At 44.3% G+C, this 12,354-nt stretch overlaps 1 protein-coding gene across 1 annotated transcript; it reads right to left on the bottom strand.

Annotated features, from left to right (window-relative positions):
* Positions 1 to 6,124: 6,124 nt before the first annotated feature.
* On the bottom strand, positions 6,125 to 12,013 carry LOC119272692. Its single transcript, XM_037554121.1, has 3 exons — positions 11,931 to 12,013; positions 11,408 to 11,509; positions 6,125 to 6,868 (listed from the first exon to the last, which is right to left on the bottom strand). Exons 1-3 carry the CDS (start codon positions 12,011 to 12,013, stop codon positions 6,250 to 6,252), a joined length of 804 nt encoding a protein of 267 aa, XP_037410018.1. The 3' UTR covers positions 6,125 to 6,249.
* Positions 12,014 to 12,354: the final 341 nt, after the last annotated feature.

Genomic DNA, 12,354 nt, shown 5'->3' with positions numbered 1-12,354 from the left:
GAGGGATGTCTATCTGAGTGGGAGTTCATAAGATGAACTTAATTATCCTGAACATAGTCAAAAGATCTTCGCAAATTATGTCGTAGCTCGTGCTTCAGTTCTACTGTTTAGATATGTTCCTAGAGAAAATTTAGTTGAAAGATGATAATAGCAATTATGCGGACTAGGTCCGTAAACTGAGGATTGTCCTCATTGCTTCATAGAAGGCTTATGTCCTTAATGCACCGCTCAGTGTGCTGAACCTCGAACGTCGTCTGTGGATGTTGCGAACATCTGACATACACATTTTGATAACTACGTGATAGTTCAGTTAAACGGTTTAGAGTTGAGGCACCAAAGACGTTTTGAAACGTCGCAAAACATATGAGATGTTTGGAGGGCTGAAATTGGGATTTCAGGCTCGTGCCCACGTCAAGAGGTATGAGACCTCCGATAATTTTCTTAGCCTGCAAACTAAGGAGAAAAGCTCAATTGTTGAGCTTGTGCTCAGATTGTCTGAGTACAACAATCATTTGAATCGAGTGGAAGTTGATCTTCCAGATGAGATAGTGATGTTTCTCCGAAGTCATTTCCACCAAGCTGCTAGAGCTTCGTGATGAACTATAATGTATCGGGGACATATATGATGATCCTTGAGACATTCACGATGTTTGACACCACAAAAGTAGAAATCAAGAAGGAGCATCAATTGTTGATGGTTGGTGAAACCACTAGTTTCAAGAAGGGCAAGGGCAAGAAGGGATACTTCATGAAATGGCAAATCAGCTGCTGCTCTAGTGAAGAAACCCAAAGTTGAACCCAAACCTGAGACTAAGTGCTTCTGTAATAAGGGGAACAACCACTGGAGCAGAATTACCCTAGATACTTGGTAGATGAGAAGGCTGGCAAGGTCGGTAGAAGTATATTGGATATACATTGTGTTAATGTGTACTTTAGTAGTACTCCTAGTAGTACCAGGGTATAAGATACCGGTTCGGTTGCTAAGTGTTAGTAACTCGAAATAAAAGCTACGGAATAAACGTAGACTAGCTAAAAGTGAGATGACGATATGTGTTGGAAGTATTTCCAAGGTTGATCAAATATCGTACGCTCCCTCTACCATCAAGATTGGTGTTTGCGTTGAGCATAGACATGATTGGATTATGTCTATCGCAATACGGTTATTCATTTAAGGAGAATAATGGTTACTCTGTTTATTTGAATAATACCTTCAATGGTCTTGCACCTAAAATGAATGATTTATTGAATCTCGATCGTAGTGATACACATGTTCATGCCAAAATATATAAGATAGTAATGATAGTACCACCTACTTGTGGCACTGCCACGTAAGTCATATCGGTATAAAACGCATGAAGAAGCTCCATGTTGATGGATCTTTGGACTCACTCGTTTTAAAAGGTTTGAGACATGCGAACCATGTCTATCGGTGTATATGCATGAAGAAACTCCATGCAAATGGACCGTTTGGACTCACTTGATTTTGAATCACTTGAGACATGCAAATCATACCACATGGGCAAGATGACTGAAAGCCTCGTTTTAAGTAAAATGGAACTAGAAAGCAACTTGTTGGAAGTAATACATTTTGATGTGTGCAGTCCAATGAGTGCTGAGGCGTGTAGTGGATATCGTTATGTTCTTACTTCACAGATGATTTGAGTAGATGTTGAGTACATTTACTTGATGAATCACGAGTCTGAATTATTGAAAGGTTCAAGTAATTTCAGGGTGAAGTTGAAAGATCGTCGTGACAAAAGGATAAAATATCTATGATATGATCATAGAGAACAATATCTGAATTACGAGTTTGGCACGGAATTAAGACATTGTGGAAATTGTTTCACAACTAATACAGTCTGGAACACCATAGTGTGATGGTGTGTCCGAACATCATAACTGCACCCTATTGGATATGATGCATACCATGATGTATCTTATCGAATTACCATGATAGTTTATGGGTTAGGCACTAGAGACAACCACATTCACTTTAAATAGGGCACCACATGATTCCGATGAGATGACACCATATGAACTATGGTTTAGAGAAACCTAAGCTGTCATTTCTTAAAAGTTTGAGGCTGCGACGCTTATGTGAAAAAGTTTCAGGCTGATAAGCTTGAACCCAAAGCGGATAAATGCATCTTCATAGGACACCCAAAATAGTTGGGTATACCTCCTGTCTCAGATCCGAAAGCAATAAGGAATTGTTTCTAGAATCGGGTCCTTTCTCGAGGAAAAGTTTCTCTCGAAAGAATTGAGTGGGAGGATGGTGGAGACTTGATGAGGTTATTGAACCGTCTCTTCAACTAGTGTGTGGCAGGGCACAGGAAGTTGTTCCTGTGGCACCTACACCAATTGAAGTGGAAGCTTATGATATTGTTCATGAGACTTCGGATCAAGTCACTCCCAAACCTCGTAGGATGACAAGGATGCGTACTACTTCAAAGTGGTACATAATCCTGTCTTGGAAGTCATGTTGCTAGACAACAGTGAACCTACGAGCTATGGAGAAGCGATGGTGGGCCCGGATTCCGATAAATGGCTCGAGGCCATAAAATCCGAGAGAGGATCCATGTATGAAAACAAAGTGTAGACTGGCAGAACGGCTCGATGGTCGTAAGGCTATTGAGTACAGATGGATTTTAAAAGAAAGACGGACAATGATGGTAAGTATCACCATTAAGAAAGGTCGACTTGTCGTTAATTTTTTTTCCCGACAAGTTCAAGGAGTTGACTATGATGAGACTTTCTCACTCGTAGCGATGCTAAGAGTCTGTTGGAATTCTATTAGCGATTACTGCATTATTTATGAAATCTTGCAGATAGGATGTCAAAACATTGTTTTCTCGACGATTTTCTTAAGAAAAGATTGTATGTGATACAACCGGAAGGTTTTGTCAATCCTGAAAGATGCTAATAAGTATGCAAAGCTCCAGCAATCCTTCTAAGGACTGGAGTAAGCATCTCGGAGTTGGAATGTATGCTTTGATGAGATGATCAAAGATTTTGAGTGTATACAAAGTTTATGAGAAACTTGTATTTCCAAAGAAGTGAGTGGGAGCACTATAGAATTTCTGATGAATATATGTTGTTGACATATTGTTGATCAGAAATGACGTAGAATTTCTGGAAAGCATATAGGGTCATTTGAAAGGTGTTTTTCAATGGAAAACCTGGATGAAGCTACTTGAACATTAAGCATCAAGATCTATAAGGATAGATCAAAAACGCTTAATGGTACTTTCAAATGAGCACATACCTTGACATGATCTTGAAGGTGTTCAAGATGGATCAGCCAAAGAAGGAGTTCTTGCCTGAGTTGTAAGGTATGAAGTTAAGACTTAAAGCTCAACCACGGCAGAAGAAAGAGGAAGGACGAAGGTCGTCCCCTATGCTTTTGTCATAGGCTCTATATGGTATGCCATGCTAAGTACCGCACCTGATGTGTGCCTTGCCACATATCTGGCAAGAGGGTACAAAGGTAATCTAGGAGTAGATCACCAGATAGCGGTCTAAATTATCCTTAGAGGAATAAGGATATGTTTCTCGGTTATGGAGGTGATAAAGAGTTCGACGTAAAGAGTTACGTCGATGCAAGCTTAACACCTATCCGGATAGCTCTGAGTAGAGATACTGAATACGTATAGTGAAGCAACCATTTGGAATAGCTCCAAGTGGAGCGTGGAAGCAGCATTTATAATATGACCTAGAGATTTGCAAAGTCCATACGGATCTGATTGTTGCAGACACGTTGACTAAAACCTCTCTCACAAGCAAAACATGATCAAACCCCAGAACTCATTGAGTCTTAATCACATGGTGATGTGAACTAGTTTAGTGACACTAGTAAACTCTTTGGATGTTGGTCACATGGCGATGTGACCTGTGAGTGTTAATCACATGGCGATGTGAACTAGATTATTGACTCTAGTGCAAGTGGGAGACTATTGGAAATATGCCCTAGAGGCAATAATAAATTAGTTATTATTATATTTCCTAGTTCATGATAATCGTTTATTATCTATGCTAGAATTGTATTGATAGGAAACTCAGATACATGTGTGGATACATAGACAACACCATGTCCCTAGTAAGCCTCTAGTTGACTAGCTCATTGATCAATAGATGGTTACGGTTTCCTGACCATGGACATTGGATGTCGTTGATAACGGGATCACAAAGATCATGTAGTTCGTATGCTAAAGCTTTTCTAATGTCAAGTATCATTTCCTTAGACCATGAGATTGTACAACTCCCGGATACCGTAGGAATACTTTGGGTGTGCCAAACGTCACAACGTAACTGGGTGGCTATAAAGATACACTACAGGTATCTCCGAAAGTGTCTGTTGGGTTGGCACGGATCGAGACTGGGATTTGTCACTCCGTGTGACAGAGAGGTATCTCTGGGCCCACTCGGTAGGACATCATCATAATGTGCACAATGTGATCAAGGAGTTGATCACAGGATGATGTGTTACGGAACGAGTAAAGAGACTTGCCGGTAACGAGATTGAATAAGGTATCGGGATACCGACGATCGAATCTCGGGCAAGTACAATATCGCTAGACAAAGGGAATTGAATACGGGATTGATCGAATCCTCGACATCGTGGTTCATCCGATGAGATCATCGTGGAACATGTGGGAACCAACATGGGTATTCAGATCCCGCTGTTAGTTATTGACCGGAGAACGTCTCGGTCATGTCTGCATGGTTCCCGAACCCGTAGGGTCTACACACTTAAGGTTCGATGACGCTAGGGTTATAAAGGGAGTTTGTATGTGGTAACCGAATGTTGTTCAGAGTCCCGGATGAGATCCCGGACGTCACGAGGAGTTCCGAAATGGTCCGGAGGTAAAGATTTATATATGGGAAGTCCTGTTTTGATCATCGGAAAAGTTTCAGGGTTTATCGATAACGTACCGGGACCACCGGGAGGGTCCCGGGGGTCCACCAAATGGGGCCACCAGCCCCGGAGGCTTGCATGGGCCAAGAGTGGGAAGGGACCAGCCCCTGAGTGGGCTGGTGCGCCTCCCACAAGGCCCAAGACGCAGCTAGGAGGAGAAGGGGGAAACCCTAGGCGCAGATGGGCCTAAGGCCCACCCTAGGGCGCGCCCCCCTCTCCCCCTCTTGGCCGCCCCCTCCATCCCATCTAGGGCTGCCGCCCCCCTAGGGGTGGGAACCCTAGAGGGGGCACACCCTCCTCCCCTTCTCCTATAAATAGTGGGGGTTTTGGGCTGCCCAAGACACACGATTTGATCTCTCCCTGGCGCGGCCCTACCTCTCTCCTCCTCGTCTCTTGCGGTGCTTGGCGAAGCCCTACTGGAGTACCACGCTCCTCCACCACCACCACGCCGTTGTGCTGCTGCTGGATGGAGTTTTCCTCAACCTCTCCCTCTCTTCTTGCTGGATCAAGGCATGGGAGACGTCACCGGGCTGTACGTGTGTTGAACGCAGAGGTGCCGTCCGTTCGGCACTAGGATCTCCGGTGATTTGGATCACGACAAGTACGACTCCTTCAACCCCGTTCTCTTGAACGCTTCCGCATAGCGATCTAGAAGGGTATGTAGATGCACTCTCCTTCCCCTCGTTGCTGGTTTCTCCATAGATAGATCTTGATGGCACGTAGAAAAATTTTAAATTTCTGCTACATTCTCCAAACAGTTCTTATCATAGATTATATTGTGCATATAACTAAATAATACCATACACATAATACTAGTTCATGATACTCCTCACGGTGAAAGGTGGTAGAATATCACCACACCATCAATGGTAGACAAATAATTAAGTTTACAAAACGATCGAGACTGCTCCGTATGGATATAGTTACGCTGCAATTGAAGCATCCATGGTATCTGGTATCTACGCACGAACAGTTAAGGGAGTGTTTGGTTCCATAGACTTTTTTGTGTTGAGACTAGAAAAAGTCCCTAACAAATTAAACATGGTGTGACTTTTTTGAGACTTTTTGCTAAAAGTCCTTAGAAACAACTTCTTAAGAGTCTTTTTTAGAAAGTTCTAAGGACTAGAAAAAGTTTTAGGACTAGAGAATCAAACTCCACCTAAATCAAAGAATCTTACTCAACCGAAAGAGACAATCAAGCCAAGCATGGGAAAACAAATCAAATAAATTTTTACTGTTATAAGATAGGAGGAAGAAAGGAAGAAGCTGCATAACTCTACATGGTCACACGCAACCGACCGGTCAAGGAGTACTCTTGTAAGCTACCAAAGCTTTCACGGTGGCAGCTCGGCCGAGGGAGGGCCGCCCCTGGCGCCGCCGAGGCCAGACTTGGACCGGACGGCCGCCGACTTCGGCGTGGCGCCGTCGCCGGACTTGCGAGGGGAGGACCTCGGCGAGCCGAAGCTGAGCTGGCGCGCGTAGCCCACGACGGCCCTGGCCCACTTCCTGATCTGGCCTTTGAGCTTCCCGGCGTCGACGTCCTTGAGCGGGCCCGAACCGATGCTGATCTCCAGCCCCGAGAAGCACCGGCTGTACCGCCGCTGATCGGCCGCCTTCTTCCCGCCGCTTCTGCTGCTGCTCTCGGTCCGCTGCATCACGGCGACGTCCCCGCCGCTGTTGTCTCCTCTCTCTACTTCTTGGACGGCCTCCTCCGCGTCGTGCCGCGACGTCGACGGCGACGGCTTCTTGCCTACTGATATCACCGCTGCTGAATTATCAACCGGTAGGGCTGCGATGGAAACCGCGGCTTGGTCTCTCGCTTGGCGTCCATCTGAGGTAGGTGGTATATATGCATGTGGTAGCGTAGCACGCGTGCGCGCCGAGAAGTGCCAGGTCGTCGTTGCTCGCTGCCGGTGACGTGCGAGGTTGCTTCTAGCGCCGCTCCGCCGCGTTCTGATTTGTACACGTACCGACGTACGTACGCTTAATATTCCCTGGGGTTCCGTTGAACGATCAACGGCGGCACAAGGAATGGGGACGGAATGGACACCATCATGTCCCTTTTTTTTTTCTAAAACTACTCGAATGAGTACAAGGAATGGGTGCTGGTAGGAGGGGATTTTAACCTGCTGCGTGGGGCTAGGGATAAATCCCATCTGGTGCCAGATTCACGTGGACGAACAATGAACTCGCCCTAAGCGGAAGGAGCAACAGAGCAGCAGCCCCTTTTGTAATCTGCGGCTAGGGTTTCTCCCTCCTGACGACGGTGGCGCTGCCGATCTGCCACGTCTACTGTGTTCCTTAGGGTCATGGGTGCGCGGTGGATCCCGGCCTTTACTGGCGAGACCGCTCTGTTTTTAGGTGCTTATTCAAGTTTTGTCGGAATCTGTGTCCTACTCAGAAAGATGAGACGTCGGCGGCTTCTTGAAGATGAAATAAGATTCTCCCTGCCTAGTCCTCGTCCCGGTGGTGCGTCTACCATCGTCGGAGGGCGTGTGGAGGTGCGTCTTTTGTGAATCTCCCGGGATTCGGTCGGTGGTTGTCTTTGATGGATCCGCTCGGATCTAGTCTTTGTTCATGTGTCTTCAGGTTGGATCATTCCGATATAAACTTCTCTTCATCGTCGATAGTTGTTGTTCTAGTGTGTTGTTCCTATGGGGCCTTAGCACGATGATTTTCAGACTGCCTACTACAACCAGTTGTGGTTGCCTCCGACGAGGAAGAGGCGATGACGGCGACGCGTCTTCGAGTCGCTTCAGTGCTTGTAGTCGTCGCTAGATAATCTACAAATCTAGATGTAATTTTTATTATTTTTTGTGTTCATTATACTACCATAATTTAAAATAAATAGATCGACAGTTTGAAAAAAAAAACTTGCCCTAAGCGGCATTTTAACAAAAAAGCCTCACCCCGGTCGGGCACGACTATGTCTCGCTTACAGCCAGACGTAGCACTGCCTCGCGTTGCAGCTACCAGAATGGGTGGGCCCTGCAGGACCACATGCCTTCAGTGTTTATTTCACATTTATATTCCAAAATATTCTAAATATATCTATTATAAAAATAACTTTACATACTCAATTGCAATTTTTTAATAACGCATTTAAATAAAAATGTTAAATGTGTATACAAAAATGTTTCTAATGTATATGAAAACTGTACAATTTGCATGAAGAAAATTAAACATCAAAACAATTATATGAAAGAAATGTTAATCATGTATTTAAAAATTACAAAATGTGTACAAAAAATATTTCTGATGTATGCAAATAATGTACAATGTGTGCGGAATATATATATATAGAAAGTCTATTTAAGACCCAGGGTGAAGAATAACTTATTCCTCACCCTGGCCGACCGACCGAGTCAGACCGTGTGTCGTTGTGCATCCAGCGAAGCCACCGTTCTGCCGATTGGAAAAAAAGCCCACCATCCACGCTGCAAAATTACAACAGCGTTGAGGTATTTTTACGACGCTCCAAGCATGCCCACCTCTCCACCTTTTCTAATCTGTAGGGGACGGTTTTTTTTTTTTTTTGGAAACAGAAGCTCTGAACGATTTCGAGAGTAGCGACGGCGAACGGCGGCGTGGTGCTCAGCGGGTTCGCTTGAAGGCAAGTCACCAGTTGGCTGACTGGGGGGCAGTGTGCTGATCGGAGGGGTGGTGAGTCGCTGGTGGGCTCGACGTTGTTTTGGTCGATGGGAAGGTGGGATGGCGTGATGTCCGGCGGCTCCTGTTTTGCAGCGCTGTGGTTGGTGATTGCGGTCGACGTCGAGCTTTGGGTTGTGATCGCAGCGAAACTACAGGGGGTGGTCGTGCATGGTCTACTTCATGACATCATTGTTTGCGTTCTGGTTGAATTTTGGTTGGTTGTGGGAGTGCACGGGAGGAGGTGAGCATCTCCAATTCCAGTAAGTTATGTTCCAAATTTCCATTTGTTGAACAGAGAAACTAGGGGGGGAAACTCACACACTTTGATTATGCTCTTGGCAGGGATATATACAGTTGGATGAGCTGCCGAGAGAGATCATGGGGAGTCCCACGTCCTGCGATCGTGCGCCACTACAGGGAGAGAACTGGCTGCACGATCGGGCATTACAGCTGACCGTACATGCTTGTACACATACATCAGGAGCACGTAGGTGCAGGCTACAAGTATAGTCTAACACCATTACGAAGGGTTCAATTAATTACTAGATTTGTTGTGATGTGATTGTTACCTGGGAGGTGATGATGTGTTTTTTATTTTGCAAGCGTTCATAGGACCAACAAAGACAGAGTTTTAGAATAGTTTTGGGGGACAAGGAGAAAACAATGGAGGGGATATGCACCTATGCTTCTGGAACTATTTTTTGATTTGATGGCTGTTTGTGTGTGTGCAGGGAGGGCCATGAAGTTCGTCTCAGCAGCAATGATGCATCTCGACTTGGCTACAAGATCCAGGCAGATTGCTTGATCATTATAGGATTCATGCCTCTTCTAGCCAAAATTTCAGTAAGCTGCAAAAACAAACAATAGAAAGGGTAAAGAAACACCAAACATGACGTTGACCTGATATGGTCTAGATTGTATCCAAGTTTTGATCAAGTTCTACCCTGGATATCCTTCCATATGGTTATTAGCTGTGTTTTGTTAAAAATAGAGTTTTGAGTACGTCTTCAGATTTGATCTTCATGATAATACTACTTGTCCTATACAGATAAAAGAAATCTATGTGTATATCAGTACTAGTAGTATTTATCTTGAGTGTTACTATTCTTTTCAACCTAGTAAATTTGGTACTTAGTTGCCTTGTTTTCTAGCTGGTTTGGTGTGTTCAGAATATCTTTTTTCTACAGAATGTTGTGACTTAGGGAAATTTTAATGGTAGGTCCCACAATTTAGTTTTCTTACTGCAATTATATGTGTTTTGTTTCTTGTTTGAAACTGATGGGCGTCCATATTACTAAAGCTTCACCATCCAGTGAAGAATGGATGCTTCAACTCTCATCTCATTCGGCAAAAGAAGAACTGCCCCGTCTCTGTTTTAATTTTCCATTTTAGTTACTACTAGCCATACCCGCGTCGCGGCACGCCGCGCCCCGTTGATGCGTCGATACGAAAGTTGCTAACTTTTTGTGTCTAAATTGGACTTAAGACAAAGAGTGTTGTTGTGCAATTTGAGGATTCCAATAAGTCAAGCAATGCATAAAAGGCAGATTTGGAAACATATATAGGTTTATTCATCAAATAATTGATATATTTCAAGAAGTAGGAAGTACACATTGCTGCATTCCTATTAAGATAGGACGCATTATAGGTCGCACACGTTACAATCATTTATAGCTTATATTTGTCTTGGGAAAGAAAAATATGGTAGTCAATGTTTCGTCTGTACCGTGAGAGTGTTTGTGCAAGATCCTGAAGTAATTGTTTGTAGCAAGAGATGGTTAATCGACCAAATGCATGTTATATTTCACGTGAATATGCAAAGGAAGCTTGCTTCACCCACCCAAAAATAAACATGCCCTAAATTTCAATGAAACTGAATTTTAAATAATGAATAGGTGAAAGCTTAGATGTCGCCAAAGGTTACACTCTTAGTTGCATTCAAATATTCAAAAATACCATTTTACACTGTACATTTCTCCCATGATCTTGAACTAATTATATGCTAGTACATACTAAGCTGAGAGTGTTTGGTTCACATAAAGTCTCTCCTTGTTAAATGTAAATTTCTCACTAGAAAACATGATTTTGCAGTGAAAACCACGAACGGCTAATAAGAAAAGTCAGAGTACCTAAGAAAGTAATGACCAGGAATTTGATTTCCCCTCACTTGAATTATCACAAACAACTAATGTGCATGCAAAAAAATGCAAGTACAATTTTTTGTACAGCCTACTTCACAAAAGGGAACTCAAAACAGAGTAACAGTTCCAGTTCAGCTCGAGGATCTTCTAATTTGGTTGTCATGGTTTACACACCTCGCAAGGCCAAAGAAACTAAAACTGAATCAGACCTGTTCGGTTTGAAAAATGCAGCTCGCTGAAATGATTTATTATGTTGCACGACAGTATTATACTTTGACCGTAAAGAAGTTATTCTCTGAAACTCATAGGATGATATTAGGGAAATTGTTCAGATGACAATATCGGTACTATTTTACTGTGAAGAGTATTGCTACAGCCTACAGTAAGAGTGAAACAAATCTTCAGTTCTTGCAGTGCACATAGTTCATTTAAACTTATGTCATGTCCCATGGCACAATGGTTTTTCATGCGGGAATAGAGAAGTTACTAATACGTGAAGAAGGAAAATAATTAGTTCAAGGATGCATGTTGGTGTTTCCGTGTATGCATGTTGTGTCCAACTCTGGATTCTGTTCAAATAGGCACATTGGGTCATTAGTCCAAAGCGCATCAATCTAGAATCCAACCATAACGAGTATACATCCATTATTATAGCAAGCATGCACTAATTCCATCCTCATCACGCAGAACACGACCAAACCTGAAACTGAATAGAACAGAGGTGCGCTGGCCACCGAGCACCATGTACGGCCATCCCAGATCAGAGTCGTCACCCATGGTGTATCGCCCGGAGACATCGCCACTGGGAGAACGAACGCAAGACAGTGAATGCAAGGTCACGTCACGCATCTAAAGTCGTCGCCTTTGCTTGTCTTCTGCTCTTAATATCCTCCTCTTCCAGTGCACGAATCGTGCACGCGACAACAGCCGGCAGTGTCCAATTCCCCTTCGACATTTCATCTACTCCCTCCGTTTCTAAATATTTGTCTTTCTAGACATTTCAAATGACTACTACATACGGATGTATATAGATATATTTTAGAGTATAGATTCACTCATTTGCTTCGTATGTAGTCACTTGTTGAAATGCCTAGAAAGACAAGTATTTAGAAACGGAGGGAGTAATTTACACACCTAATAGCAAACAAAGATGCCTAATAGCAAACAAAGATGGATGGCAAGCGGCTTCCGGACCTCAGCATATGCGGCGACGGGGAGGGAACCACTTGGACGGGTGGCCGACCGGGGATCGGAAACCAACGGTGACCACGTCGCGCACACACCAGTGGACCAGCGGCTCGCCCATGTCCGTCACAACGGCTGTATAGCAGTCGGAGCAGGCTGACCAAAGCATCACCGATGGGGTGTCGAGTAGCCGCGGTAGTAGGTATTTACGTATCCACTCAAATTATGTACGTCTCGTGCTGCCGCTGAAGCTCCCGGAACTGCGGCTCGCAGTCGCACCGGTTGAACAACACCGTGGAGGCTCTGGTGGATGGACCCGACGCCGGCCAGGGAAGCCAGATCCTTCGATGGGAGGCGCCATCAGCAGTGGCTGCGCCCCTGCGGCCTTCCTGAATTCTGACGTGCTTGGAGCAGCCAACGCGACGGCTACGGCGAGGGTGGATCATGGTGACGATGTAGCAG

Source organism: Triticum dicoccoides, chromosome 3A (assembly GCF_002162155.2).
Source record: "Triticum dicoccoides isolate Atlit2015 ecotype Zavitan chromosome 3A, WEW_v2.0, whole genome shotgun sequence".
NCBI classification, from domain to species: domain Eukaryota; kingdom Viridiplantae; phylum Streptophyta; class Magnoliopsida; order Poales; family Poaceae; genus Triticum; species Triticum dicoccoides.
The sequence above is the reverse complement of the archived record's forward strand: the minus strand, read 5'-3'. Positions and strand labels throughout refer to the sequence as shown.

Coding starts and splice junctions, on each gene's coding strand:
- LOC119272692 (XM_037554121.1), bottom strand. CDS start 12,013: ATGGGCGAGCCGCTGGTCCACTGGTGTGTGCGCGACGTGGTCACCGTT. Junction 11,510..11,930: donor GTCGGCCACCCGTCCAAGTG/GTTCCCTCCCCG, acceptor TCGTTCTCCCAG/TGGCGATGTCTCCGGGCGAT. Junction 6,869..11,407: donor TCTGTTCTATTCAGTTTCAG/GTTTGGTCGTGT, acceptor TGTACAAATCAG/AACGCGGCGGAGCGGCGCTA.